The 27,708-nt window shown below is 40.9% G+C and overlaps 1 protein-coding gene across 1 annotated transcript in view; it reads left to right on the forward strand.

Moving 5' to 3' along the window:
- The first annotated feature begins 2,356 nt into the window (after positions 1–2,356).
- The window catches only part of LOC132820403 (uncharacterized), a 45,036-nt gene continuing 19,684 nt past the window's right edge, over positions 2,357–27,708 (forward strand). The window contains exons 1-4 of the mRNA XM_060832500.1: positions 2,357–2,653; positions 11,921–12,102; positions 21,091–21,188; positions 23,993–24,097. Coding sequence (XP_060688483.1) covers positions 2,535–2,653; positions 11,921–12,102; positions 21,091–21,188; positions 23,993–24,097 — 504 coding nt within the window. The 5' untranslated portion in view covers positions 2,357–2,534. The remainder of the gene's footprint in view (positions 2,654–11,920; positions 12,103–21,090; positions 21,189–23,992; positions 24,098–27,708) is intronic.

The raw sequence follows: 27,708 nt of genomic DNA on the forward strand, positions 1-27,708 counted from the left end.
TGATCTAACCATGACACTACATCTATGGAAATGTAGTTTTTTTTTAAACAAAAGGATCTCATTGGATTTTATAATAGGCATGTGAAGCATTTTTCTAGTATGTTCCCAAGATGATGAAAAAACCTTGAATGTAAATCATTGCTATTCGCTTTGCACTCGTTTTTTTTCCCCCAGTACCCATGTTGTGTGTGTGCAGGTGTGAGACAGTGAAAGAGACAAGGTGCATGAATCTTTATTCAGTTTCCAACAGCAGGAAGAAAGGAAAATGTCATTGTTATTTGAAAATTAGGGATGGGCAATTAATTGCTAGACTAGCTGGTGACGCCCAAATCCCACTAACGAGCAACAAAAAGCTGTGATGTTGGAAAATCAACCTTGCTGCTAACCCACAATAGTTGCTGAGTTGTGGTGCTCCCTTAAACATATTTTGACTGGTTCAGATTCATGAGTATTTAGGCAAGCTTTCATTTAATTCCACAAATCAGTTTGTCTACTTAATTCTTTGCAACCTGGTCAAAACAAAACATTTGCAGTGAATGGAATAATAGATTCAGACAAGGGTGTTGTACATCCAGTTGTTCAAACATGTACTAACTGGTCCTATATCTCATAAATCCTTTAGGAGCCAATGCTCACCTTCAGATTTGAGTCAATGCTGTTTACATTGCTTTGAGGAGAGCACATAAGCTCAAGTGGAAACAGTGTTTTTTTTTCTGGTATATATTCATTCACATCATTGTTCATAATGCCTGAATCGCAGAGGGTCAGGTGGTGATGCCTCAAGGGAGAAATTCAACTCTCAACCATTTATGTTGCACAAGCTGCTAAAAACAGGGTAGCTGCTCTGCTCCAATATGTAGATGGGTCTGTAAAGAGATTAGGTAGCTGGCCAGCTTGGAAGAACATTGTAACAGATTGGGATTCAATTTCCTCTTTGTGGCTAAGTACATCAAGCTAGCTTTGGATGTCAAAGATATGGCCTTTTCAGACGTAAAGCAAATCTTCCCCACAATTCTGCTGACTTTATTACCAGGTAGATCTCCTGTTGTCACTTGGTAGGTCCAGGGTACTGTCAGCCTCAGTGTGAGTATCACTGGTTCACCTCTCAACTGCAAAGATTTGTTAAACAATAGCTCATTGTCAGCTTGTGGTGAAATGGCAGGGAGCATTTAGGAAGAAATTCCAACCTCATGGTCAGCTTCATCTGGAACAACAAGGGCAACAGTTACATGGGAGCCCCGCCATCTGCAGGTTTCCTTCCAAGACACTCACCATCCTGACTTGGAAAAGGTATCACCATTCCTTCACTGTTGTTAGGTCAAAATCTGAGATTACAGAGATACAGCACAGTGGCTGCAATGGTTCAAAAAGATAGCTCAACAACACCTTCTCAAAGCACGGTAACTTGTTTTAAAACTGTGACCCTCAACCTACCATGCCCTCTGCTGTAAAAACAAGTTTTGGAATTTTGAGTCTCATTTTGTGGAAAGATAGAACGCTTAATTAATATTTTTAAATTGGGCTCTGAACATGCAGGAGGGTTCCTGACTTGAAATGAACCAGTGCTTTGGAACAGTGGCACATTACAAAAGTGAATAAAAAGAAATGATTTCAGAAACAAAGGAATATTCATGCTCCTAGCTTGACTGGAAAGTGATTGTTTCACTGTTCAAGCCCTAGTTATGACCACATCAGGGGTCCACGTGTTTAAACTCCATGGGTAAAATGAAATAAAGAATATGGTGGATGCTGGAGATCACAATAAAGAACTAAATTGCAGGAGAAACTTAACTGATCTGCGACGAGAAAGCAAATGAAAAATCAGATTGGTGTCAGAAGAGTAACTTCCACATGAAGTGACTGGACTCCAAACACTGACTCGGCGTGCTCTCAGCACAGATACTGCCAGACTTGCAGAGCTTCATCCAGTAATCCGATTTTGTTCCTAACTCCCATTAAGTGTCTGACTTGTCCAGGCCATGTAGGGTTAAAACCAAATTTAGTTCTTTTGTCAAATTTAGCTCTTTTAAATTAGCTCACAGATACATGGTTTTGATCTTATTCTTGTTAGAGATTTAAAAAAAACTGAAAGTCTGCAGGTGAAAAGTCAAAAAACAAAAAAAAACCTTCCTCTCTGGAACAGGAGAAACTCACTTCAAGCAAAAATCTGACTTTGGTCGCCCCCACCCACCGACATACCCCTGTGGAAATACAGTGATTAACAGCCCCATAACATTAAACTAGGTCAGCAAAGTGCTGAGCTGTGGCCAACAAACAGTGAGTCACTGACTGAGGCTGTGTAAAGAGCCGAGGTGGAGTCTGCAGGTAATTGATGCTGAAACTTTTGGGAGCTAACTATTTTTCCCTTCCCCGACTCTTCCCCCACATCACCACCACTCCCACCCATCTCCTGCTCGTCCCGAGCAGCTGGCAGCAGAACCTACACGGCTGTGCGAGGGGCTGGCCGCTGGAAGGTTGAGTTGCCAGAGCCAGAGGGACTGCCCGATTCCCACCTCCCCCGGAAACCCCCTCAAATGCCTGAACCAAAGAAAAAGGAGAAGTACGTCCTCCTGGATGATGACTCGGAGTGTGAGACCGAGGAGTTCAACAAGATGAAGATGTCCTGGATGGACACCCGCTCAGTGAAAGACGGGTAAGGGTGGGCTACCCAGAACTGGAGAGAAACCACCGATTGTATCAATTACTTTGTGTGTGTGTCGAGGGGGGATTAAAATGCTTTACCTTACCTTGTCAGCTCTTGGTTAATTCCCCAAATAAACAAAGCTGAACGAATAGGTCGGGTCACAGTGCAATCTTCCGGTGGTCTCATTGTATTGGCTGAGTTTTACCTGTTGAAAGGAATTCACTGTGGCAGGTCAAACTGGATTCTCCCCTCCCAGCCCAGCCAAGCCAAGCCAAAGCAACGGCTGCAAACTGAGCAGCTCATTCCACGGAAAAGGACAGGACTGATGGTGCAGCCCACTCGGGAAATGAACCCCCCAAATGCTGGCGCTCAGGCGAATCCCGCACACAGTTCAGCAATGCTTCTTGCCACCACTGGGCGTCTCAAAAGGCCGTGTAATAAATGCAGGGCTTCTCCAAATCGAGCCACTTTTGAAAATAATCAACCAATCCAATCACAGGAAACTCCCATAGACGTAACAGTGACCGACTAATTTGTTTGTGTGGATGCATTGACTGAATCAATGTTGCAGGTTGAAAGATGACCATTGGCCTAGGACCAGATCTTCCTTTACAGTTACCTGAAAGGGTAGATGGGGACGCCAATTCAAACTCTCTAAGTACCAATGTTAGGTAAAGTTGTCATAGTCCCACTCTCTCCTTAGAGAGAGAGACACCAGATGGTGAGGGTCGCCATGTATCAGGTCAGGGGTGAAGGTGGGAACCTTACCTAGTACAGAAGTTGAACCTGTGCTGTGGCCTGCAGCCTGCATCACAAGCCATCTGTCCAATCGACTGAGGCAACTATCTCCTTCTTTCCCTTTATTTCTTTTCATGTGTTCAAACCCTAGGGTGGGATGTGATGCCAAATCCCTCTGATTTAGAATTGAGAGTGCTATCAACACAGCTAGTGATGAAATCCTTGAAGGTGGAGTTGCAGGTAGACAGGATAATGAAGAAGGAATTTCTTATGCTTTCCTTTATTGGTCAGAGTATTGAGTACAGGAGAGTTGGGAGGTCATGTTGTGGCTGTACAGGATATTGATGGAATATTGTGTGCAATTCTGGTCTTCTTCCTATTAGAAAGATGTTGTGAAACTTGAAAGGTTCAGAGAAGATTTACAAGGATGTTGCCAGCGCTGGAGGATTTGAGCTATTGGGAGAGGTTGAATCTCGGGCTGTTTTCCCTGGAGCATCGGAGGCTGAGGGGTGACCTCATAGAGGTTTATAAAAATCATGAGGGGCATGGATAGGGTAAATAGACAAAATCTTTTCTCTAAGGTAGGGGAGTCCGGAACTAGAGGGCATAGGTTTAGGGTGGGAGAGGAAAGATATAAAAGAGACCTAAGAGGCAACTTTTTCATGCAGAGGGTGGTACATGTATGGAATGAGCTGCCAGAGGAAGTGGTGGAGGTTGGTACAATTGCAACATTTAAGAGGCATTTGGATGGGTATATGAATAGGAAGTGTTTGGAGGGATATGGGCCAGGTATTGGCAGGTGGGACTAGATTGGGTTGGGATATCTGGTTGGCAGGGATGAGTTGACCTGAATGGCTGTTTCTGTACTGTACATCTCTGTGACTCTTTGACTCTGGCTGTATATTAAGCTGGCTTTCCCTGACAAGCAGCAGCAGAGGGTTTGAGAGTGTTTGCAAGCAAACTGAAATGCATGGATTGTGACCCTCAGCCCACCAAGCCCCCTGCTATAAAACCAATTTTTGCAAGTTTGCGTCTCCTTTTGTAGAAAGGCAGAATGCTTAATAATATTTCTAGATTGAGCTCTGAACATGCAGTAGGGTTCCTGACTTGAAATGAACTAGTTATTTTATTTAATCCTTTTATGCAATGTAATATTGCTGGCAGCACCAAATTTTGTTACCCATCCCAAATTTCCCTTGAATAGAGTGATTTATGACAACATTTTAGAAGGCAGTTAACTGGCAAGCAAAGGGACCTGGAGGCAAAGGGACATCATTGTACCAGATCAGTTTTTAATGACAATTGATGTTAATTTTATAATACTATCACTGAGACTAAATTTATTAATTGAATATAAATTCCACAGGCTGCCATGGTGAAATTTGAACCCACATACCACAGCATTAACAAGGCCTCTGGGGATTTTACTATGACATCACCAGCACTTGCACAGCCTTCCCAGGAATCCAAAACCAGAGGCAGGAATTGCCAGTACCCCAGTGGCTTTTTTCCAACTTCTTATGGGTCAGGAGGAGAAGGACTACTTCACCCCCTCCCAGGCCCCTCAAAGAAGTCTTCACTCTCACCCAGCTGCAATCTCTAGTCTGGCTCCCCCAGCCAGCCATATTACTGACTTCAATCACACACTGCACAAAAGCTGACCTCATTCCCACTAAACCCTCCCAATGGAATCCAACCCCACTCCTGGTTAATGACCTCTGATAATATCACTCCCTCCTCTATGAGCGATCTTACTCCTCGTCCCCATTGCCACTCACTCTTCCTCCCTGTTAAAGACCTCACACTCCCTCCTGATGAAGGGCTTTTGCCCGAAACGTCGATTTTCCTGCTCCTCGGATGCTGCCTGAACTGCTGTGCTTTTCCAGCACCACTCTAATTCAGAATCTGGTTTCCAGCATCTGCTGATGGACAACCTCATTTCCCTTCTTAATTGACAACTTTGTTGATTTGTGTTAGGGGGATGTTGCCCTTATCTTTCTTCCTTTAGCTACATCTAAAGGCCAATTTGATTTACAGTGACAGAGGAACAGCCACTAATGAGTTTTAACAGGAAGGGATGCTTGTCTTAACATTGTAGTTCAGTGTAAGTTATATTATCAACATAAGCATTATTATAAAGACTGTGATGAGACCTGTGCGTTTAGGTCTGCACTCCATGAGATCCTATGATCCTTTTTTTCACCCAAACCAGACTGCCATAATCAGATTGGGTATGTAGAAACATTGGAACAGGAGTAGGCCCATCCAGCCTGTTCTACCACTCAAAGAGATCATGGCGACCTATGGCCTAACTCCACTTCACTGCATTTAGCCCATATCCCTAATAACTTTGCTTAAATGTAGCCATCTTAGCTTTAAATTTAGAAACTGATCCATCATTCACTTCCATTTATGGAAGAGAGTTCCAAATATCTACCAACCTTTGTGTATAGAAGTGCTTCCTAACATCTCTCCTGAATGGTCTGGCCCAAATTATCAGATTATGCCCCCTAGTTCTAGAATCCTCAAACAGTGGAAATAAATTATCTTTATCTACTCTGTCTTTTCCTGTTAATATCTTGAAGACTTCAATTATATCACCTCTTAACCTTCTAATTTGTAGAGAAAACACCTAATTTGTGTTATGTCTCTTCCTAACTTAACCCCTGAGTCCAGAAATCATTCTTGTAAATCTAAGCTGCAGTCCTTCCAAGGCCAATATATCCTTCCTAAGGTGTGGTGCCTAGATTTGCTCATAGTACTCCAAGTGGGGTCTAACCAAGGTTTTGTATAACTGCAGCATAATCTCTGCACCCTTGTTCTCCAGTCCTCGAGATACAAAGGCCAGCATTCCATTAGAATTATTCCATTAGAAAATACCCTGATACATCCTTTCTTGGTTCAAAATGGACAACTCGTGCTTGCTTACATTGAACACCAGCTAGGAGAAAGTGAGGATTGCAGATGCTGGAGATCAGAGCTGAAAAATGTGTTGCTGGAAAAGTACAGAAGGTCAGGCAGCATCCAAGCAGGCTAAGATAAAAGGTAGGGAAGAAGGACTTGGGGGGTGGGGGGGGGTGGTGGCATAGGGAATGCAATAGGTGGAAAGAGGTTAAGGTGAGGGTGATAGGCCGGAGAGGGGGTGGGGGCGGAGAAGCCGGGACGAAGATTGCAGGTCAAGAAGGGCTTATGCCCGAAACATCGATTCTCCTGCTCCTTGGATGCTGCCTGACCTGCTGTGCTTTTCCAGCAACACATTTTTCAGCATTGAACGCCAGCTATCACAGTTTTACCCAATCACTTAGGTCTATCAATATCTGTTTGTAATTTTCAGCTGTCATCTACACTGTCTGCAGTGCCACCTAAGTGTGTGTCGTAAGCAAATTTGGACATGTGACTTTCTATGCCATTAATAAATATTAATGTGAATATTTGAGGCCTTAACCCAGATCCCTGTGTCACACCACTGATCATATCAATTTGAGTACCTATCCTTTGTGCCTACTTTCTGTCACTTGCCACTCAGGTAGCCCTGAATGCAAACTCTCCCGTTAACTCTTTCAGAACCATTACTTAATATAACTAGGGAGAGAATAGGGCCCCTCAGAGATCAGCAAGGTGGCCTTTGTGTGGAGCCGCAGAAAATGGGGGAGACACTAAACAAGTATTTTGCATAGCATTTACTGTGGAGAAGGATATGGAAGATGTAGAAAGTAGCAAACTAGATGGTGACACCTTGTAAAATGTCCATATTACAGAGGAGGAAGTGCTGGATGTCTTGAAACGCATAAAGGTGAATAAATCTCCAGGACCTGATCAGGTGTACCCTAGAATTCTGTGGGAAGCTAGAGAAGTGATTGCTGGGCCTCTTGCTGAGATATTTGAATCATCGATAGTCACAGGTGAGGTGCCGGAAGACTGGAGGTTGGCTAATGTGGTGCCACTGTTTAAGAAGGGTGGTAAGGACAAGCAAGGGAACTATAAACCAGTGAGCTTAACGTCGGTGGTGGGCAAGTTGCTGGAGGGAATCCTGAGGGACAGGATGTACATGTATTTGATTAGATTCCCTACAGTGTGGAACAACAAGTCCACACCGACCCTCCGAAGTGCAACCCACCCAGACCCATTCCCCTATATTTACCCCTGAATAATGCACCTAACTCTACGGGCAATTTAGCATGGCCAATTTGGAAAGGCAAGAACTGATTAGGGATAGTCAACATGGCGTTGTACGTGGGAAATCATGTCTCACAAATTTGATTGAGTTTTTTGAAGAAGTAACAAAGAGGATTGATGAGGGCAGAGCAGTAGATGTGATCTATATGGACTTCAGGAAGGCATTTGACAAGGTTCCCCATGGGAGACTGGTTAGCAAGGTTAGATCTCACGGAATAAAGGGAGAACCAGCCGTTTGGATACAGAACTGGCTCAAAGGTAGAAGACAGAGGGTGGTGGTGGAGGGTTGTTTTTCAGACTGGAGGCCTGTGACCAGTGGAGTGCCACAAGGATCGGTGCTAGATTCTCTACTTTTTGTCATTTACATAAATGATTTTGATGCGAGCATAAGAGGTACAGTTAGTAAGTTTGCAAATGACACCAAAATTGGAGGTGTAGTGGACAGTGAAAAAGTTTACCTAAGACTACAAAAGGATCTTGACCAGATGGGCCAATGGGCTGAGAAATGATCAATGGAGTTTAATTCAGATAAATGCAAGGTGCTGTATTTTGGGAAAGCAATTCTTAGCAGGACTTACGGTAAGGTTCTAGGGAGTGTTGCTGAACAAAGAGACCTTGGAATGCAGGTTCATAGCTCCTTGAAAGTGGAGTCATAGGTAGATAGGATAGTGAAGATGGCATTTGGTATGCTTTCCTTTGTTGGTCAGAGTATTGAGTACAGGAGTTGGGAGGTCATGTTGTGGCTGAACAGGATATTGATGGAATATTGTGTGGAATTATTAGGCAAATTGAACAGAAAGTATAAAATACATTTTAAATAGCTGATACAACAAAGATAGATCAGAGAATCTCTAAAGTGTGGAAGCAGACTATGTGGCCCATGAGTCCATACTGACCCTCTGAAGAGCATCCCACCCCCTCCTTGTAACCCTGCGTTTCCCATGGCTAATCCCACAGATTTACTTGCAGAATCCTATGTGCAGTGTCAAAATATTTACAACTTTGGCTTCCTCAAATAGAGTTTTGACTCCTTTCCTTCACATAAAATTTAATCATGATTTTCTCCAAAAACTGTTTCTTTTCACCTGAGCTACAAGGATGTGAACATTTGTAAACTGGCCCACTTCTGTAGAAACTACTTAGCTTCTTTCCCACAGTATTCGAGTTTCAGTCTTTTCAACGATCTCACTCTTCACAGCCAGCCTGCAATGTTGTCTTCTACCTGAAAAAAACCATCAGCTTCATGACTTCCCCCAACTAGCCTCAGTTTCTCTTGTGACCTAAGGTCTCTGTTGATTTTCCTTAAGCCTGAAGTCACAGCCAGAAATTTCAAGTTACGATATATTTTCCCAAAAGCCTGAAGTTTGGTTTCTCTTCTCATTTGTAAATTGTTTCAAAAAAATGAATGCTTTGAATCAAAGATTTTGCACACAAACAGCTCCCAAACATTTCCCACTGGTTTTGGAAATTGCAGATTGCAGTACATTTTGGACAGTGTTGAACTGGGCAAGCAGATAACTGTACACATCTTACCACTAATAAACTACACAGATTGTTATAGACACTATTTACAACTGCAGAGCATGTATTTCTTCTAAACGTGTGTAGCATTGGCCATCACAAAATAGTCGCAGACAATTTCTTGGTTGACTCCGCACGGTGGCACAGTGGTTAGCACTGCTGCCTCACTGCACCAGATTCCTGCCTCAGGCAACTGCTGTGTGGAGTTTGCACATTCTCCCCGTGTCTGCGTGGGTTTCCCACGGGTGCTCTGGTTTCCTCCCACAGTCCAAAAAATGTGCTGGTTAGGTGAATTGGCCATGCTAAATTGCCCGTAGTGTTAGGTGAAGGGGTAAATGTAGTGGATGGGTCTGGGTGGGTTACTCTTCGGACTTGTGGGGCTGAAGGGCCTGTTTCCACACTGTAAGTAATCTAATCTAATCTAAATTAGTTAGATGATTTCTGGAGGGTCTATCAGCAAATACAACTGCTGCTTATTTTGATTCACCTCTGTTTCAGTAATTCCTTTTTTGCCAAGGAGATTTGAAGAGTGGAGGAATGCATCTGCTTTTTATTCTATAGCAAAATCAGCTATCACATCAAATTAAATCAATCCAAATTCTGCAATGTTAATATAAATAATTGCTTGGTAATACAGAAATTACATACTGCAACAAAGTGTCATGAAATGGAAAGTTTTGCCTTGACTGAAAGTTTTGACTGAAACACAAGAAAACCACTTTTAGAAAGGAGAGAACAATGCATGAAGCATGAGAAGCTGCTGTTACATGGCAGTGTCTTCATCAGAGTTGAATGACCTTGTTTAAATTTAATCAGTTAACAGTTTCTGTTGGATCATGCTAACCATAATACTACCAACCATCACCCTCTTCACATGCTGTGTACATGTTTTCTTCTCATTCTGAAGTTGTTTTCTTTATTTCAGAACTAATGGAGTGCAGAATGAAAATGTTAATGTATGATATTCCAAACCCCTGCTTTGTATCAGATCAGCCATTTATGTTTTCAGGCATTTTTTTGCCATATCTTTGGGTGAACTGCCAATCTCTGGTTAAAGTTACATTTGGAGATTTTGAGAATTCATGCAGGTTATTGCAATGTATCACAATTGCAGTGTACTTTAATCATGATTGAACAGAAAATGAGTCATTTTAACCACAAAGGGTCAAAAGGTATTTTCTGATTCCAACCTTTGTTTTGTATAAACAAGTGCAGACTTTCGCTGAATTCTGTACTTCTGCTACAAACAACATATGAGAATTAAAGAGAGGGATATAAAAACATTCATAACACTCACATAAAGCTACTGATATGCCATTGTTAGTTGTTTTTAAAAAAGCTGGTAAATTTTGAATAGCCCTGACTTGTAATTGGTGAAGAAACAAAAAAAACTACCTTAAATAGAAAATTCAAAGTTTAACTGCATAAAGTTCGTGATGTATTTCAAGAGAATTCCAGAACTCTTAATCGCAGGCATAAACAAACAGTAAAATTATGATTACAGAGACAGTGTTTCACTGCAGAGCGAGCGAATTCAGCTAAGAACTGGACTGTGAGAGGTAATTCTAGACTGTCCTGATTCTTATCAGAAAATATTGACAGTTTCCACAATGCTGACTTCTCAGCAATTATGTTTGCAGAGAATGGTTAAGAATTTGGATTCTCTAAAATAGACTTGTTGAAGCCGTTTCCATAAATGCTTTCTAAGAGGATGCGATAATTGCTTCATAAAGAAGAATATTAAATGCTATGAGAAGTGAGCAGGAAAATCAAATCAAACTTGGCACTTAATTTTAAAGAAAAGTATTGTTGCAGATGTAATGAGGCAATAGCTTGTTTCTGTGCTGTAATTAATACTAATAAAAATGTCTTAATTATCTCAAAGTTTCATCCACAAAGGAATTGTAAATGTACATTTGGTGTAATGATTAAAAGTTAGTTAATTATTTGTTCTTCAAAACCCATATCTTGGTTTTGGAAATTGAAATAGCATAATAAAAATCTATTATTTGAAAAGGAACAATAGACACTGTGAACCAGGCAGATCATGGAATTCCAATTATCTTATTATAACAACTTGCATTTATACCAGGTTTTCAATGTAGTTAAATGCCATCCTAAGAGTATTGTCAAACAGAAAATAATATTGAGTCAATGAAGGAGATATATCATAAAGAAGTGTTATTAATAGCTTAATCAAAATGATATAAGTTAATGGGTGTCTTGAACAAAGTCAGAAATGTGGAAGATCATATAAGTTTAAGAAAGGAAATCCAGATCTTAGAGCTGAAGCTTTCGAAAGTTCTGCAGGACAAATTAGGTATGTGCAAGAGATCAGGTTTGGAAAATTATTAAGGTATTGGAAAACTGTAGAATGGGAGGAGTACGCAATAAGAAGGGATGATGTCATGGAGAGATTTGTACACAAGGACGACAATTTTTAAATCAATGCTTCATTGAACTGGAAACTAATGTAGATTAACAAGAAAAGGTTAATGCATGACTAAGACTTTGTAAGGATTAGATGTAGAGACAGCAACAGTATAAATGAGCATATGTTCATGAAAAGTAGAAGGTGGGAGCCTGGTCAGAAATGAACTAAATATTATACAGTTCCTTCACCTTATATCCTACCACTTATATTTACATTGTCAATATTCCTGAACACTTGTGTGGTGCTGGTGCGCGCCATCATACTGAAGACAATTACCAAGTGTAAAAATGTACTTCAACATCACTAGCAATCTTCATGCATTGTGACAATCTAAGCTACTGAAGAAAACTTATTATGCATATAATGCACGATACATATTGTAATCAAAATTTTCTTTTATATTTCAGGAAAAAATACGTGGCAGGCAGACCTGGCAGAAGTTCTGCATGGTGTCAGCCACAGTGGATTTGTCACAGTTGCTTCATCTTTATCCTCCTCATTTCTCAAATATTTTTGTTTCTCTATATACTGAGGCAACACCAGGAGCTAGAAATATTAAAATTGGAACGAGGCATCAGTAAGCAACAAGGTAAGAATTAAAACGTTGCATCAGGAATGATACAATATAGAAACTACAAGCCAATTAAATTGAACTTTGGCTGATAAAGCAAATTTCAACATCTATGCCTAACTGATATTCTGTTCAGGGTTTGAAAATCTTCAACCCAAAGCTTTGTTTAGTGTGGCCTGGGGAGCCTAGGCATTGTTGTGAGGAGTTGAATGGATAGGGGGCAGGTTTCACATTAGGTCAGAGGGAGAAATGGCTGTCGGTTTGGGTGTTGCAGAGATAGGGGTTTGTCACATCAGATCTGCTAGGGGAAAGATTAAATTGCTTCAGGAGTCACCAGTTCTGCTGGAATTTGGTTCATGGTCTCCAGGAGGTTGGGGCAAGGAATTAGTGGCTTGGGTCATGTCAGATCAGAATGGGATGTCCAGATAGGTGAGTGTCCAGTGTGTTAAATCAGACTTGGCGGATCATCAGATTGCGTTGTGTAGGTTGTGGGACTGTTCAGTTTAGGTGGTGCTGTTGGATCTGGTGTAGGCAGATGGCATGGTGGTTTCAGGTTGAGGGTTGGGATGTATTGGTCTGGCAGATTAGGTAGCTTGGAGTGTCTGGTACTGAGGACGTAGTTGGGAGTGGTCAGACATGACCATGATGAAGGTCAGCCATGAACACATTGATTGGCCAAGTAGCCTTGAAGGGTTGAATGGTCTATTCCTGCTCTTATTTTCTATGTTCCTATGACAGTTCACTGTCAGGGTTAAGTTTAATAGTTACCCAGAGGTTGGTCGATTTTGAATCCTCTAAACTTTTCAGGATAACTATTAAGCTTAACTAAGACAGAACCCTCCAAAGCTCCTTCATGAAGTGAATTTTAATGGAATGTTCTGAGGCAGGGGAATTGCTCATTTGAAGCATTAGTTTCCAGGGCATATTTGTGAGAATCAGCTATACCATGAAGGGCTCCTGCCTGAAATGTCAATTTTCCTGCTCCTTGGATGCTGCCTGACCTGCAGTGCATTTTGAGCACCAATCTAATCTTGACTCTGATCTTCAGCATCTGTAGTCCTCACTTTCCCCTATACCATGTGGTCCTGATCTCTAGTTTATGTTGTTCCTATGACATTGTGGTCATCAGAATATCTGGCCCCAAATCATTGAAACACTCACCTTTCCACAAAAAGAAATACAGTTGCCTTTTTAATCTCTATGCGAACTACATTTCACTTCAATGATCTTCGTAATAACATGTTTTGTAACTCTTATTATCTTTTGATTAATTAAAAAGACTTGATGCTATTTTTGCTTTATTTTTATTTGAATGCATGCATTTTATAGTAATAATATTGCCAATTCAGTTAAAAATATTGAAAACTCCAATCAGATCACCCAAATTTTCCATTCCTTCAATAAAAATAATTTTTATACATAGCTGGTCTCTGGAAGGCAATGAATTTTTTTTTTCTGAATTATGTTTTCTACTTCTCATTTGTATTTAAGTGATTAAGTTGTCTTATATGACAACCAGTAATAACAACCAATCTCTTGCTCTGATTACCCTGGGGTTACTGCTGACCAGAAGCTGAACTGGACTAGCCTTTTAAATGTTGTGGAAATAAAAACACATCAAAGGCTAAGAACTCTGCAGCAAGTAACTCCTCTCCTATCTCCGCAAAGCTTGTCCATCATCTACAAGGTACTTCAGGACAGTAATGATATACACTCCAATTGCCTGGATGAGTGCAGCACCAAAAGCTGTAAGAAACATGACAGTCTCCCATTCACATTCCCTCCCTTCACAACCACCACAGTTGATATAGCATGTACCATCTACAAGATGTGCTGCAGTAACTTACCAAAGTCCCTAACAGCATCTTCCAAATTTTAAGAAGATTTGTAGCTTAAGGTTTTTCCCTCTGAGAAAAAGAACAGGAAATAACATCACCACAGGAAATGGCACCACCAACCCAAGGAAACCGAAACAAACCAATAGAAAGTGGGTCATAGTGTCAGTGCTTCACCGGAAACTCACTGATGATGTTACCTAGTATGGTGATGAAATGCCTGAAAACCAACCTTCCACCTCACCAAGCAAATTTACATCCAGCACCTTCCAAATCCAAACTTCCAAAATCTACCACCTAGATGGCCAAGCACAACAGATACATTGGAAGACCACAACCAACATATTCTGTTCTGAACTGCTCAATATCCTGAATTGGAAATATATATCCATTCCCTCACTGTCAGTGGGTCGAAGTCCTGGCAAACTTAACATGACCATGGGTGTCCCTACACCCGCATCCCCTAAAGGAATTTAAAAAACACACTACCTTTTTTCTTGAAATCAAGACAGCACATACAGTAATGTCATAATGGAAGAAGGGCACTACATAATATCCCTGTTTTTATAAAACATTTCATTTTCTGAACCATGATGGACTTAACAAAGGATATAGTGGTATGAAATGACAAGGATGTCAAGATAGATTCATATGGTATCCCATTCATAATTTCTTTGCAGGTTAAAATTTGTTTCCTATTTTAAGACAGTTTACTTTGCAGTATCACACTTTAATTTTCAGTTATTATTTCTTACTTTAGCCTCTTATTCATATTGCAAATCAGATGATCGATTTATGTTAACACCAAATTGTTGAACAGCGTGGAGCTGGTGCAACGTTACAAATACAATACAAAAGTACTCAACTTCCACTCTCTATATTTACTCACTTTAAAAAACAGCATGTTTTTTGGCTAGAAACCGGAGGCTTGTCTACTATGAGGTCAGCCATGTAGCCATATATGTGTGTTACACAAATATACTAAGTGCCACTTATGAGAATCAACCTGATGATCCAAGTATATAATTAACTACAACTTCCAGACAATGTATTTGAAAGTAATTAATGTATCACCTTTGTTGGTGGAGAGAAAAGCAAATAGTCACATTACCTGCTTCTACTTTGTGACAAGAAGAAACAAGTTCGTACAAGGTTTTGATTTTTAAAAAATTGGGATGGGTGTAGCTGCAACTATGCATGAAATCTCTAGCTAACGAGATTTGATTCATTGGTAAAGTGCTATTCTTACATTCTCATCAGGCAAATGAAAAAAATCTGATTCATTTTTATTATGGATTTAAATTGAAAGACATTCAAGATGGCTTAACATCAGTAGCTCATTCCTACATTCTTATGAGTGTCCTGCTTATTAAAATTATCATTTTTAACTCTTGCTCAGTAAGAGAAGACAGAATGAGATTCAAATGGAATCAGCATTCCATGTCTTCACAGAGCACAGGGTCTGCCAGGTGTGAGCAGGGAGATATCTGAGAGCTACATTCAGTAAAAGAGTCCTCTTGTTCCATTGTACTGGATTAATCAATGGAGCTTTATTACCTTTCTAGGCAAGGCAAAGAGTCTTTTATGAGACAACCTGTTCAGAAAGTACCATGTGAAATTGAAGGTTAAATTACAAGATAACAAAGTGAAGATTGATAGCTGTAAAATCTTATTGAGTTGGAAATGCCTATCTGCTTCAAAAGTGTACAACAGCACTATGCTGTTAATAAATTAAGTTTGCAAGACTTAATGGAGCTGTGGTAACAATGCTCCTATTTATATATGACTGTTGCTTAAGCATAAGCTGGACTCTTTGAAGGTTTATAGATAGCACTTTTTTATTATAGTAATTCAGTTTTCTGTCTATATTTTACCTTTGTCATTCATTTGTTTGTTTCTCACGTTTAATGTTTCCACAGTTGATTGGGCAGTGCTGACTGACCATCCTCACAATATTGTAGATAGAGAGGAAGAAGTGAATAGCCAAGGTCATTTTTCTATGGTTGGGGTGTCCAAAACTAAAGGATATAGGTTTCAGGTGAGAGGGGAAAGATTTATAAAGGACTGAGCATCTAGATTTTATGAGGCCATCCTGGACATTAGGTGCTTGTCCTGAGCAGTTTGTAGCTGGGATCCATTTTGTCCAGCAATCTCAATCTGGGATTTTTGTGTATGCATGAAATGTATATCTTCCTGATTGGTCCCTCACACTTCCATAGTCTTACAGCAACCCCTGCTCCCAAAGTACTGATAATTAAAACACCATTCTTGTTACCACAGTTTCAAAACATTGCACCTCCTTCTCTTGCCATAATTGATATTCACCTTACTGAATGACCTATTAGCTTGAAAAATAGTCAACAAAAGGGACAGAATGCAGGAAACTACAACCCAGTTAACATGTCACAGGGAACATTCCGGAAGCTGTTAAGGAAGTTATAGTATAGTGCTTAGAAAATTTTAATGCTAGATGGTCTTGTGAAAGGAAAGTCATATTTGACTTGTTAGGGTGCTTTGAGGAAATAATAAACAATGTAGATAATAGGAAATTTTAGAAATAATGTACTTGGACTTCTAAAATGTATTTAACAGGATGGCACATCAAAGGGTGCCCCACAAAATAAAAGCCTATGTAATAATGGGCAACATGTAAGCATGGATCAAGAAATGTCCAACTAACAGGAAGCAGAGTAGAAATAAATGGATCATTTTCTGGTTAGCAGGCTCAACTATTTATGAAAAATATTAATAATGTGGATGAAGGGACCAAATATGTGATTGTCTAAATTTGCTGATGACGGTAGGAGAGTGAGTTGTGAAGAGGACAATAAAGGGTCTGCAAAAGAAACGTTACACGAGTGGACAAAATATTGACAGGTAGATTATATTGTGAAATAACACGAAGAGAGAAGCAATATAGTACTTAAATGGAAATTGAAGAACTCTGAGCTACAGGGAGGATCCAATAGTCCTCGTAAATAATTCACAAGTATTGTAAACAATTAGGAAGGCAAATGAAATGTTGTTTATGGCAAGGTGGGTGAAATATAAAAATAGGGAAGGTTTATTACAGTTGTACAGTGGTGCTGAGAGTACATCTGGTGAACTGCAAGAGTTTTTGCTTACTTACTTAAGAAAGAATATAATTATTAGAAATAATTCAGAGATGGTTAGTTTGAATAAATTCTGGGTTAAAGGGATTATCTTATGAGAAGTGCTTAGAAAGGTTGGGCATGTAATTGGTGGCACAGTGGTTAGCACTGCTGCCTCACAACGTCAGAGATCTGGGTTCAATTCCTACCTCAGACAGACTGCCTGTGTGGAGTTTGCACATTCTCCCCGTGTCTGTGTGGGTTTCCTCCGGGTGCTCCGGTTTCCTCCCACATCGCAAGGATGTGCAGGTTAGGTGAGTTGGCCATGCTAAATTGAAGGGGTAAATGTAGGGAAATGGGTCTGGGTGGGTTGCGCTTCGGCGGGTCGGTGTGGAATGTTGGGCCGAAGGGCCTGTTTCCACACTGAATGTAATCTAATGAAAAAAAACTTATTAGAAATAGTTCAGAGATGGTTGGTTTGAATAAATTCTGGGTTAAAGGGGTTATCTTATGAGAAATGTTTAGAAAGGTTGGGCATGTAATTGTTGCCAATTAGAAAAATGTGAGGATCTTACTGAAACATATAGTAGGACTTCACAGGATGAATGCAACAAGAATGTTTCCCTTTACAGAAGAGACTAGTACTAGAATATGTAGTTTAATAATAGAAGGTATCTCATTTAAATTAGAGATGAGGAGAATTCTTTGCTCTCAGAAGTTCATTATTTTGTCAAAATTTATTTGCCGTAGTGCAGAGGAAACAGGCCCAGTGAATATTATTAAAAATCTAGTTCTTATTTGACAAGGGAGTTAAAGGGTTTTGCAAGTAGACAGGAAAGTGGAGTTGAGGCCACAATCAGATCAGCCATGATCTTACATCAGCAGGCCTGAGGGACAAGTGGTCTCTTTATGCTCCAAATGCATATGTTTGTATGTTCAACATGTTGACAACTTTCAGAAAACTGGCTTTTGGTTTCCATAATTAAGTCTGCAAAGGAAAAATAGCTCCTTTCATTGTATATGGAAATTCAAAAATATAATAGATGAATTCTAATATGTTGCATAGTTTTCTCTACCTTTCTTTCAAACAATGTGATTTGGCTTTTGATTGCTTGATCAATTATTGTCACATATATTGAGATAGCAAAAAGTGTTGGTTTGCCCACTACACAGGCAGGTTGTACCATACAAAGTGCACCAGGGAAGCAAAACTGAGTGGAGAATACAGGGTTATAGCCACAGAGAAGGTGCAGCAAGAGAGAGAGATCAGAATTAACATTTGAGGAGTCCATTCAAAAGTCTGATGACAGCAAGGAAGAAACTGTTCTTGAATCTACTCGTACATGTATTCAAACTTTTATATCTTCTGCCTGCTGGAAAGTGGTGGAAGAGGGTATAACCGAGGTGGGATGGATCTTTGATTATAACGATTGCTTTCCTGAGGAAGCAGGATATGGGGTCAATGAATTGAAGATTGGTTTGTATGATGGACTGGGCTGCATTCAATTTTTATAGATGCACCATGGAAACCATGCTATCCGGACCCATCACAGTGTGGTTTTGCAACTGCTCTTTGCCAGACTGCAAGAAATTACAGAGTCCTTGTGGACATGCTGAATTTCCTTAGCCCCCAGAGGAAATAAAGACATTATTGTGCATTCTTGACCATTGCATCGATGTTGGTGGACCAGCACAGATTGTTGGTGATCATCACTGTCAGGAACTTGATGCTCCCGACCATCTACACCTCAGCACCATTGATGCAGGCAGGGATGTACCCTCCACTGCTCTTTCAGTTTGCTGACATAAATGGAGAGATTGTTATCTTTACACCCTGCAGCTAAGCACTCAATCTCTTTCCTGTATTCTGTCTCGTTGTTGTTTGAGATGCAACCTACGATGGTAGTATCATTAGCAAAGCTGTAAATGGAGTTGGGGTGGAATTTGGCCACACAGTTGTGAGTGTATAAGGAGTATAATAAGGAGCTGAGTGTGCAGCCTTGCAGAGCTCTGGTGTTGAGGATTATGGTGGAGGAGGTGCTGTCATCTATTCTTACTGAATGCAGTCTGTGGGTCAGGAAGTCAAAAATCTAGTTACAGAGGATGGAGCCAAGACCTAGGTAACAGAATTTCGAGATGAGTTTGTTTGGAATTATGTCGTAGATGGCAGAACTGTAGTTAATGAGTTAGAAGCCTGACATAGATATCCTTATTCTCCATAAACAACAGGTGTATGTGTGATTAATCTGTCTCGAGCTTAGTTTGATATTGTTTCTTGGTGTCTGATGGCCTTACAGAGGTCATTCCTGGATTTGCCAGATTTGTATATCTCAGACTTGCACTTCAATAGGGAGCGAATCCTCCAGTTCATTCATGTTTCCTGACAAAGTTTGGATGAACTTCCTTGGCACACCATTGTCTGCACACTTAGAAATAAAGTCAGTCATAAATGGACAAATTCCACCCCAACTCCATTTACAGTTTTGCTGATTATACTACCATTGTAGGTTGGATCTCAAACAACGATGAGACAGAATATAGGAAAGAGTTTGAATGCGAAGCCACAGGATGGAAAAATAACAATTTCTCCATTTATGTAGTGGCATACTTGTTTAAGTTGGCCACTGGATCAACTTGAAATGGACCAGTCCGTCCACCCTAAGCAGTCCCATAGAAGCCCTTCTATTGCCTCAGCCCAACATTGCACTACCTTGTGTACTGGGTCCTCATACTTCAGTTTCCACTTGTAAGCCAGGAGAAGGAGCACAGTGCTTCAATGTGATTTTCCAAAATGCAGGTGGGAAATGGAGTGGGAGACATCATTGACAGTTGTGTCACGATGGTCAAGGATGTTCAGACCTCTGGTAGAGTAGGAAACATGTTGGTGGTATTTTGTTTGCACATTCTTGAGATGGGCCTGATTGAAGTCACCAACTACAATTAAAAAGGTCTTGGGGTATCCTGTCTTGAGGCTGTTTGTTGTATATTTTCTCAAGTGCACTTTTCACTTCCACATGGGGTCAGATGTAAACCACTGTCAGGATGATGGAGGTGAACTCACATGGCAGGTATTAGGGATGGCACTTTACGGTCAGATATTCTCAGTTCGGGGAGCAGTGACTTCCCAGAGTCACCTTGTCTGGTCATCAAGAAGTGCTGATCAAGAGGCAGGCTCCACCGTCCCTTGCCTTGCCCGAGGACAGCAAGTGATCCATTGGGTAAATTAAGTAACCCTCAGTTTGTAAGGAACAGGTAGGTGGCGCAGGAGTGAGTTCTGTCTCTGTGAAACACATCACACAGTAATCCCTCAGTTCCTTTTGGAAGGTGAGTCTAACTTTTATTCTCAATGGCTTGGATATCTGCCAGGATTATGCTGGGGAGGGGCACACTTGAAACCCTGAAGTTTCAGACAAGTCCAATGCATCTCCCACATTTCTTGGGTAGGTGGCTGCTCCTCATCAATCCCGGGTGTCTGTGAGGGGACATTTGCTGCTCCAAAAGGTAATTGAGTGCTCCTGATGTGGTTCTGGGCACCAGTCACGGCCTTGAGCATTCCAGGGGGTCTTGAGGTCAGCTCAGTCAGGTCTCCTCAATGTTGGGTCACTGTGGGGTCAGGTCTTGTTCCTGCGCTGGTCAGACCTCGGTTCCGGGTTTTCACAAGGTCAGGCCTGTCAGAGGACAGAAGGCATTTGAGTCTGCAGCTCCGGTGTCAGCAAGGTAAGCTCTCGGGGGGATCTTGCAGTCTTTCTGGTTGGTCCTCCTTCATATCAGATCACCATAGAGTCAGGTCTAGTTCCTGCGCTAGTCAGGCCTTGGATTTAGGTTTCTACAAGCAGGTTGGGCTTACAGGAAGCCAGTAGGCCATGAGTTCTATTAGACTGCAGTTCTATCATCAAGAGTCGAACCTTATCGGTCTCAGAATCTTTAAACCTGGAAGAAAATTTAAGAGAACACTGTTAGTAATTCTGATAGACTTAGAACTGAGGTTTCGCAGGGCAGAATGATTATAAGATATGTCAAAATAAGATCTGTTGTATACAGCTCACAAAAATGCTTTAATTTATATCGTTATCTATTAGAAACCATTCAACAGTTTGACAAGCAGCTTTACAGCGAAATGGACAAAGTGGAAGGAAATGCAAACTTAAAATCTGAACAAGAGGAACCACATGAAGAGGTATTTTCCAGAAACCATCTAGGTTACAACACATTGGTTTCAGTGCTTTGGAAATGCTGCATTCTGTTTTAGGAAATGTTTTTAAAAATGTTCAAGACCACAGTGTTCACAAGAGTTTTAATACAATGTATGAAAGAACTGATCAAGATTTTGTAGGGTTTTGATGGGAAGAGAAGGAAGAAAGCTATTTACTATTTAGCGCATCAGTAATTAGAGAAAATAAATTCAACCTCTATCTTCTGTGACGTGTTATTATGGCACTTTTTGTTGCTCTCATCCTGTAAGCTCCACACGAATTCCTTTACGAAATAGATTCTGGTTTCATCCTTGCAATCACCTGGGAATTGTTGTACAGTTCCTTTTTACTGACATAGATCCTGTTAACTACATCACTCCCTATATGTGCAATGGGGCACCTAGCATGAATAAACCTCAGTTTGACAATCATCTATTTGCAATATTTTGATTGAATTAAATATGGAAATTAGCAAAACTGAGCCTATTTCTGCAGGCTTTCCCTGGATCTTCCACTGATGTTCTCTGGATGTTTGCAAAATCCCCATTTGAATTTCATCCCATATATTTTAGCTGCTGCTAAAAACACTGCTCTGACTCTTCATGTATTTCTGCCAACATTAACTCTGCTTCCACAAAGCTTCATGAGACAGGCTCTGTGGTAAAGAGTGCCATACTGGCTCAGCAGTTAACACTGGTGCCTCACAGTGCCAGGGATCCAGATTCGATTCCATCCTCAGGCGAATGACTCTGTGGAGTTTTGCACATTCTTCCTGTGTCTGCATGTGTTTCCTCCCACAGCCCAAAGCTATGCGGGTGAACAAATTGTTCAGCATTCCAGGGATTGGCAGATTAGATGGACTAGCCGTGGGAAATGTAGGGTTATGTGGATGGTGCTGGTCTGGTTGGGATGCTCTTCAATGGGTTGGTGGGGATTTGATAGGCCAAATGGCCTGCTTCTACACTGTAGGGATTCTGTAAAATTGAATTTTACAGTACAGACTGAGGCCATTCAGTACATCATTTCTGAACTGGCTCTCAAAAAACCAACCCAGCCACTTCCATTCTTCTGCCCTTTTTCCATCTTCCTCCAAATTCATCACTTCCAAATATATATCCAGCTGCCCTCAGGACTCTCCCAGGCAGCACATTCCAAATCTTAACAACTCTGAGTGAAAAACTTTTTCTTTATCTCACTCCTAGCTCTCTAGCTGACAACCTTGATATTGCCACCCCTAGTTATAAACTCTAAGGCCTTCTTAACAACTGTTTCAACTTACCTGGTCAGTTTCAGAGAATTAGGCACTTGAACCCCGAGTACTCTCTGCTCCTATACTCCTCGAAGTTGAGTCTGTACTGTCTCTCCATGTTTCTTCTACAAAATGCATTACCTCACGTTTCTCTGCATTGACATTCATCTGTCAGGTGTCTGCACATTTGGTCAACTTGTCAGTGTCGCTCAGTGTCATTCTCACAATTCTCTATTCTCCCTCGCTTAGTATCATTTGTGAATTTAGAGTGTTTGCCCTCATCACCATTCTCTACGTCATTTATATAATCAGGAAAAGCAAAGGTCCAATACCAGTTCCCAAGGGAACTCCACTTTCAACTCCCCTCCAGTCTGAGAAATGCCCATCTATACTTACCCACTGTTTCGTATTCTTTAGCCAATTTCTAATCCATGCTGCCAAGGACCCATCAATCCCAAACATTTCTAAGTTGCTAATGTACCTGCCATGTGGTATTGTAAAAAATGGAAAAGGTACAATGAAAAATAAGAGCGAAGTAGAGAATTTAAACATAATTAAACTTTTAACACGGATAACTAAATGAGTGACAAAGCATAGAGACTGTTCTTCAGAGACTGTTTTCCAAGAAGAGACGTATGTGTAATATTCTTCGAAACAATTAAAACTTTTTACCTTGATGTGGCAAGGAAAGGAACGTGGTGTTTATCAACAGGAATCTTGAACTTCTTCAGCTTAGAATTGCTTCTCATCAAATACAAATCATGTAACAGCATCCATTCACATGCCCTAATAGAGGGCCAATTGGATTTACAAGATGACAAGGTCAAAGTCCATCTAGTTCGCCCTCTATCTTCCCAAGAATTGCACAAATGCAATCATAATGGAATTGTTGACTAATCATGTGAATCAATCTCTAAAAATTAGTCAATAACAGACCTAGGAGAAAGTGAGGACTGCAGATGCTGGAGATCAGAGTCAAGAATGTGGTGCTTGAAAAGCACAGCAGGTCAGGCAGCATCCAAGGACCAAGAGAATTGATATCATTCCTGATGAAGGGCTTATGCCAGAAACGTCGATTCTCTTGCTCCTTGGAAGTTGCCTGACCTGCTGTGCTTTTGCAGCACCACACTCTCAACAATAACAGACCCCAGCAAGATCACAGGAAACCGACAGCTTTCGAGTGTCAGAGAAAACTGAATGCAATATGTACACATATACTGTAGTCAGTCATAACCTAATTTCAGAAATGAGCCCTTGAACAAGCTCTGACTCCATCTGCATAAGAAAAAGCCTAATGCTTGCTTTAGGTGGATGCCCAGGATACCAGTTCAGGTGGCTATACTGGTGTGGTGGAAGGCATGCATCCAGTGCAGAATGTGGGTGTACCCGTGGTTTAGGTACTTGTATATGGATGCAGTACCAACAGATTTTTCATCTGATGTATCTTTAGTAATTTTCACCATGTTGCTTTAACAGGTTTCTTACATTGAGTGTGTTCAGCTGATATTACTTAATGACTTCAATGACCATCTCTTACAGTTTGCCAAGATATTACCCTCAGTCCCCCAAAACAAAACCCCGGTATATGGAGTCCCACCTGATGCACAAGTGGATAATTCACAGGAAATACAAGCTCTGGCTAAGGTATGACGGAAAAACAAAAGCTACCAGTATAACATTGGAAATAAAGTAACAAATCATTACCATAATTACTTCATTAAATAAAAAAAATTTGGCATTTTCACATTTCCAGAATCTTTGGCGTGAATTTCACTAATTTGAACATTAGGTTGTACAAGTTGCTGATTTATTGCTGTCCTTGTCTTCAAGGACATCCAGATCCAGCTCATCAGTGGAGTTCTAAACTCCCGACAAAGACAAAGCACTGCAGGCAAATTATATGAATGAGTGCCTTCACCACAATCGTTCCTTTCTAATTGTTTGATGAACCCAGATATCAGAAGATTCACTGCCTCACTGCCGGAAACTTAAAAGTTGTGAATGAAACTTTTAAGAAGTACTGATGAGCAGCCTTACAGGAAAAGAGGCAATTGTTTCAGTTCTGCTTCCAATGCACTGATGAATCTTCCCTCAAGCCCCTCACAACTTTACAGATGGTTGTATAAAACATGTCCCATGTTACTTATTTGCTCTGTTAACTGGATGAGGTTAATGCCTTTTTCTAAAGAAAAACTTTATTTACTTATGAATGTGGGTGTAGTTGACTAAGCCAACATTTATTGCCTCCCCCTAATTGACATTAAGAAGGCGATGAGCCACCTTTCTGAATTGTTATTGTCTAAGTCAAGTAGGTACACCCACAATATCTCTGAAAATGTTGTTACATACTCTGAAGAGATCACAGGCAAACTTATCAGATTTACATTAACACAGGGATAGTCACAACCAAAGGTAGAGCTTTTTCTTTTGATTTTCAAAGGCATTGAACAGAACTAAGAGCCATGTGAAAAACCCATTGGAGTGTTGATTCAACATCGTATGCAAAAGAAAATGGCTTCTGTCTTTATATGGGGATTGGGATTGCCAATGTTGGTGTAAGACGTACTGTGCCGATGGGCTTCCCCTGCTGCTGTGAAGTTTCTTCACATTACAGTCAGTTCTTCTGTAATGTGATGGTTGTATTCTTGTGCAACCCTGCATTACAGAAAAATCACACTTTAAAAACAGCACTTGAGGGGATCTAAGATGGCGGCGATCTGAGAAGATCACATTGCAGAGCTTCGCATCGCAGCAGGAGCAGGAGAGTCCTTTAACCCACCCAACCCAGGTCATCAGGATTTCTTGGGGTGTTAGAAAGATTATGGAGACCCAAGAAACATTTAAAAATTGACTTACCTATATTTTCAGCTGTCCAGAAATGCCTAAAAAGGGAGGAGGAGCATCTGAGGCTGGGCCTGCAGCTCAGCCTGCAGCAGTCTCAGAGCAGATTACTCTCCAGGACCTGGTGAACCAGCTCTTGAAATCTCGCGAGATGTTGGGGAAACAGATTGAAGATAAGCTGGCTCCAGTCTCTCTCATGCTGAAGAAGCATGAGAGATGGATGAGGTGGAGCACAGGGTCACAGTGATGGAAGCTGATGCCAGTTCATTCAAGGAAGAGATCCAAGCCCTGAAGACACAGGTTCGTAATTTGCGTGACCAAGTGGATGATCTTGAAAACAGAGGCAGAAGAAAAATCATTCAGATCATCGGTCTGCCTGAGGGTAAGGAAGGTGAGCGGCCTGCAGAATGTGTTGAAGGTTGGCTTCCGAAATTCCTTGACTTAGAAACTGGCATGAGAGGATTGAAGATAGAGAGGGCTCACCAGGTCGCAGCACGGAGGTCGGGTCTGGGTCAACGCCCTCGTCCTTTCCTGATGCGGTTCCATCATTACCGGGATAAGGAGAGAGTCGTGGAGGCTTCCAGACTCCAGGGGAAGTATCCAAAGGCCCTAATTTACGAGTGGTCTAAGATCATGTTTTATCAGGACTTTTCAGCGATGGTGATCCAGAAACGAAAATCGTATGATGGTGTCAAGAAAAGATTGAAGGAGCTTGGGATTCAGTACTCCCTGAGATATCCGACAGTGCTTCGGATCACCTTGGATGGATCCATGCATCTCTTTGACACATCGGAGAAGGCAAGAGACTTGATCGACAAACTAACCTAAGTTAAAAAATTGTAGTATGTCTAAATATTGTTGCTTGAGTATGCGTTTATCATTCTGTAAAAGAAATGGAGGAAATCCAGCTGGAGCTTTGTTTCTCCCCCTTTATTTTCCCTCCATTGATAATAATTTGGTTCAAACTATGTCTGGCGGTGGTTAAGATGTACATTTTAAATTTCTAAGTTAGGACATACCAAAGGATGGGTGGGGTATTTATTCCCATTTTTTTTAATAAAAGAATTTTTTTTTATTCATATTGAGATTCTATGGGGTGTTTATTCTTTTTAGCTTGTGCTTGCGATGCGGCTCTAGCTGGGAGAAGTGAAGGTGGTTGAGATGGTTAGATGCCCCTATTTATGGGCAGTTCAGGACGGGTAGTTGCCCCCTCCGGGAAGGGGGTGAGTTCCCCTACTCAGTGCTCTTGGCGTTTTATCTGTTGATTTGTTTTCTGGTTTTTGTTGTTTTTTATTTTTAATAGTTTTGTATGTTTGTTAAATGTAGTGGTTTTAGTTTATGTAGTTTTTATATTTGGTGGATCATACGACATTAAGGCTCAGTAATTTGTGGTTCGGGTTCCTCCTCTCTGGAATTTAAATGTAATTGCTGAAGATTATGGCTAATGATTTGATTAACTGATATACCTAGAATATCAAGGGAAGTCACTCACCAATTAAGAGGAAGAAGGTATTCTTGAGTCTTAGAAAGGAGAAGGTGGATATTGCTTTTTTACAGGAGACACATTTGGATGATAAGGAGCATCTGAAATTACAGCAGAATGGCTTTGACCGAGTTTATTTTTCATCATTTAATACTAGAAGTAGGGAAGTGGCTATATTGATTAGGAAAAATCTCTCATTTAAATTGTTGGAATGTGTTAAAGACACATACGGAAGGTTTGTAATTCTTAAAGCCTTGATAAATGGAGAAGAATATGGCATTTTAAATGTTAATTGTCCCTCAGCTCATCCTCTTAGATTCTTGGTAGATACTTTTTCTAAACTGATAGGTCTCAAGTCTCGGCACATCATTATAGGGGGAGATTTTAACTGCCTCTTGGACCCCACAGTAGACAGGTTGCCTAAAGGTCCCTCGATACCCTCTGCACAAACTAAACAGTTATTGGGTTTGTGTGGGGAATTAGGGTTGGTGGACGTCTGGAGGTATCTCCACGCTACAGGTAGGGATTTCATGTTTTCTCCAATCTGCATAGATGTCACACGAGAATTGATTTTTTTTCTGACCCCTGCGGTAACCCTGGATCTGGTGGCATCCTGTACGATTGGTAATATTGCCATCTCTGATCATGCTCCAGTGTACCTCATGGTTAAAATTAAGGATGTTACAGTGGATTCAAAGTACTGGTGAATGGACCCCTTTATTCTCATGGACAGCAAGTTTGTGGAGTATTTCTCTAGGGACTTTCGGGCATTCCTAGACATCAACATAGGCTCGGTTGTTATCTCATCTGTTCTCTGGGAAACTGCTAAAGCTTATGCCAGAGGGTTAGTTGTTTCATATTCCACAAGTAGGAAGCGGCAGAAGGGTGAGCAGCAACGTCTCCTTGAAGCACGGTTGAAGGCAGCCAAAAA

Source organism: Hemiscyllium ocellatum, chromosome 1, assembly GCF_020745735.1.
Source record: "Hemiscyllium ocellatum isolate sHemOce1 chromosome 1, sHemOce1.pat.X.cur, whole genome shotgun sequence".
Taxonomy (NCBI): Eukaryota; Metazoa; Chordata; class Chondrichthyes; order Orectolobiformes; family Hemiscylliidae; genus Hemiscyllium; species Hemiscyllium ocellatum.